This window comes from Fukomys damarensis, unplaced genomic scaffold (genome assembly GCF_012274545.1).
Source record: "Fukomys damarensis isolate Sample0158 unplaced genomic scaffold, DMR_v1.0_HiC HiC_scaffold_37, whole genome shotgun sequence".
Classification (NCBI taxonomy): domain Eukaryota; kingdom Metazoa; phylum Chordata; class Mammalia; order Rodentia; family Bathyergidae; genus Fukomys; species Fukomys damarensis.
The window spans coordinates 741,294-745,085 of NW_022900949.1; the positions used below are offsets into that span (position 1 = coordinate 741,294).

At 57.1% G+C, this 3,792-nt stretch overlaps 1 protein-coding gene across 1 annotated transcript in view; it reads right to left on the reverse strand.

Annotated features, from left to right (window-relative positions):
• Use1 (unconventional SNARE in the ER 1) overlaps positions 1–724 on the reverse strand; it is a 2,758-nt gene extending 2,034 nt beyond the window's left edge. Inside the window, exons 1-2 of the mRNA XM_033759374.1 lie at positions 557–724; positions 35–84 (exon numbers count right to left, since the gene is read on the reverse strand). Of these exons, the coding sequence (XP_033615265.1) occupies positions 35–84; positions 557–724 (218 nt within the window). The remainder of the gene's footprint in view (positions 1–34; positions 85–556) is intronic.
• Positions 725–3,792: the final 3,068 nt, after the last annotated feature.

The window sequence follows — 3,792 nt, forward strand, 5'->3', positions numbered from 1 at the left end:
TCCGCATCCCCACGCCCCCGGCCACTTCACTCACCTGGCCTGGGTCTTCAGCGCCTGCAGCATGTCCTCCAGGGCCCCCACGTACTGCGGGGAAAGTGTCAGCGAGTCCCACCTGCGCCCAATCACCAGGGCAGAACGAGGAGGGGCGGGACCGGCCGGGGGCGGGGCCAACGGTGAAGGGCGGGACGTCACGGTGAGGCAGGGCCAACAGGGCGGGGCAGGAAATGGGGTGGAGTCAAATGTCAGTGGGGCGGGGCCGACGAAGAGCCGGACCGCACAGTCCGCGCCGGAAAGGGGAAGAGCCGAGACGCCAACCAGGCGACCGACAGGAAGGGGCGTGGCAGCAGGGGCGGGGCCATCGAGGACTGGGCCTCAGGGAGGAGCAGAGCAAAGCGGCGGTTCGCGGCCGAGCTGACAGGAGAGGCTTGTCAGCGGAGCTGGCCGGAAGGGGCGAGGCAAGGAGGCCATTACGCGCCGAGTCAGGCTGGTCGGCCGGCTGCCCCAAGAGCCACCCTACAGGGGTTAGGCTTTTCAGGACAGCGTGGACTCCCCTCACCTTCTCCAGCCGCCACTCTTCTGGGTCCCGCTTCTCAGCTGCCATTGCTTCGCAGCGGCACAGCAGTCTCACCAGATTCAGCTCCAGCCTTGAGGCAGCCATGGGCAGCGGCCCGTACCCGGCCCCTTCCGTCGGCGCCATCTGGGAATAGGGCGGAAGTGGCTTCATCTGGACGGATGTGTGCCTTCTCCCCGTTTGTTGGCCCGTCTCTGTGGCGGAAGTAGTATGGTGTTTCAAGGAGAAGCGCCGTTCCAGCCATATTTATTCAGGGCAAAATGGCTTGCTTTTCCCGAGGACAATCTTCTTTCTTGGTACCGGGGATCGAACTCGTGACCTTGAGCTTGTGAGGCAGGCGGCGGGCGGCACCACTGAGCTACATCCCTGGCTCCCTGGGGAGAATCTTAAACCCTCTGGGAAGCTTCTAAGGAACCAGGTCCTTTGATAGGGGCTTGTGCATGTTTCATGGACGGTGTGCATGATGACCCTCCAGGTCCCAGCCCCGTTGTCACCCTCAGCTGTAGCCTTGGGCAAATTTAGCTTCTCTGGGCCCGGTTTTCAGGAAGGGGGTACTGTGACGATTCATGTCTCCAGGGGACACAGCCTCACCTTGGGAGATAGGGCCATGTCACCCCTAAATACCTGGGGCCCCATGGAGAGGAGTCCGTTACAGCCCACCCAGGTCTCCAAGAAGGCAGGGTGCCCTTGTGTCTGCAGACCCTGGCCTGCTGCTGCTGTGTCCTCTTCCCTCAGACCACCTGGGATCTGGGTTGCCTGCCCCTGTCCTGAAAAAACAACAGAGGAGCCTGAACCCAGGGCCCATCAGTAAATGGGCCTTCAGAGCAGACCCTGCCATCTGAGTCCCAGCCTGCCCCTCCCAGCTGTGTAGCTTTACTCTGGATTCTTCAGGCTCCCCAACCCGCCAGCCAGCAAGTTTCCACTCTTAGGGGTGCCACTGGCCACCTGTAGGGTGGCTGTCCCATGTTCTACCAGCATTGTAGATGGGTAAGTTGACTAGATATCTTGTATGCAGTTAGACAGGGCCAATACAGGAGGGGCCAACATGGAGGACAATCAAGACACATTCACTGAAGGCCTGCTCCATAAAAGGAAACTACTATCCCCACCTAGGATAAATAGCAGTGATTGATGTTTTAAATAGGTATCAATCACCTGGGTGGGGGACCAAGATCTTTCAAGCAAGAATCTCTGACCCATCCCTTACTAAAAATCCCTGCTCATTCCTTGTACGCTTGCTACGTGACTTGTTTCCCCATTGGATCCCCATCTAATATTGCCTAAGTGACTGTACTCGTCACAATCTTATTAGTTCATCATAGCTTTGTGCACCTTGTGATTTCCCATTAGGTCAGTATTACCTGAGCAGCTGAACTTGTAATCTTGCTAGTTGATTATAGTTTTTTCCCACCTTGAACCCACCTCAACTCGTGGCTTGGTCCCATAGAACACCTCTGAGAAGCAGGGTCAGGCTGCAGCTCACTTCCCGGTCCCTCTTTTTAGAAGCGGCCCTCCCTCCACAGTGTATTGGGCACTTGTACAACACAGCTTGAGTGTGTTCTCCAAAATGCTTGGTTGCACATGTCAGGCAGGTCAAAACATTGGGGACCAGAGTGGTTTGGGTTTGGAATGAGCTATCTGGGGGGATGGCACCCAAGTCTAAACACAAAATTCATTTATTTGGGGGGCCATTTGGGCTTAAGTCTGGGACACACTGAGTTGTGTTCTCCAAAATGCTTGGTTGCACATGTCAGGCAGGTCAAAACATTGGGGACCAGAGTGGTTTGGGTTTGGAATGAGCTATCTGGGGGGATGGCACCCAAGTCTAAACACAAAATTCATTTGGGGGGCCATTTGGGCTTAAGTCTGGGGCCCAAACTGAGTTGTATCCTCAGCCTTTTCTTCTTCTTTGGTTCCAGGGATTGAACTCAAGGCAGGCACTATGCTGCTGAGTTAAATCCCTGGCCCTCCTCAGCCTTTCTTTTTGAGATGACAGGGTTAGTTGCTGGCCTCAGATTTGAATCCTCCTGGCTCACTCTCCAAGTGCTGGGACGGCAGGTGTGCGCCAGCACGTTACTCACTTGCATGTTTCACACACCTTAGGCACAGCCTAACATTACTCTGCGTGTTGGCACAGGACCCAAGGCTGGGGCTAAGCATGTGCAGTAGCATTGAGCTGTATAACCCTCCCTCCCTGGGGTAATCTGTATCCTTTCCAGTGGTCTGACGTGAACTCGCCTCCTGTGGTGTGGCACTGGTGCTGAAAATGTCGGCCCTGGAGCACTTCTGGTTCTGGGTGAGGGGTGTGTAGCCCATGTTCATACTCTTCGGGGCTCCTTGTCCCCTAGCTTCCTTCATGTGGAAGCCTCTGTCCTGTGTGAAGGGTCCGCATGGCACCCTGACAGCAGTGGCAGCGCCCCGTAACTCACATGTGACGTCATTACAGGCACTTGCTCTTTATTTACCCTGGGGCCCAGGCCTGTGGCCTTGTGTCCGGTGTCTGATGTCTGGATCTGCAGAGCTTCGAGGAGCATGGCCCAGCTGGGGGTGTGCAGGGACGGACAAAGTCTGCTGGGGTGAGGTCCTGAGTCACGAGGCTGCCTCTTCCAGCCCCTGGCACCACAGCGCAGGGGGACAGAGGTGTGACAGCCACATTCTGGTCTCCGTGGGTGTAGACTGGTGCTGCTGCAGCGACGCCACCCCAGCTCATGTCCTGTGACCCCACAGAGGGATCCGACGCGCTCTGGAATGTACCTTAGCCAGGTGGCCGTGGCCACCACAAGCGGGAGTCCCGTGTCGGAGACAGATGGGGGTGGCCAGGTATCCCAAGAGTCCAAAGCGCCAGTGCTGTGCAAGGTCCCTGTGGCCACCCCAGGGGGCCACAGTGTGGCGGTGGCTGGTGCACTCTGCTCTGCCCAGGCCCAGGTGACAGGGATACGCACAGGATGCGGTAATGGGAAAGTCAGACGGGACATATGTACTCGCAGAAAACAGTTTGGTCTCCCATTAAGGCTGTTACAGTTTAAAGTTATGTAAACCATGTACAAAGTTACCGTAAAAACGTACAAAAGGGAGAAAGGAGGTGTGGCCGCTGCTGGGAGGCGGCGGCCCGGATGGCACTCGGTGGCCGGGCCCAGTGGCTCCCCTGCCTGGACTCTGGCCCAGGCAGCACCCTCCGGCCACCCATCACTTCGGAGCTTCCAATCTGGACCCTGCCAGAG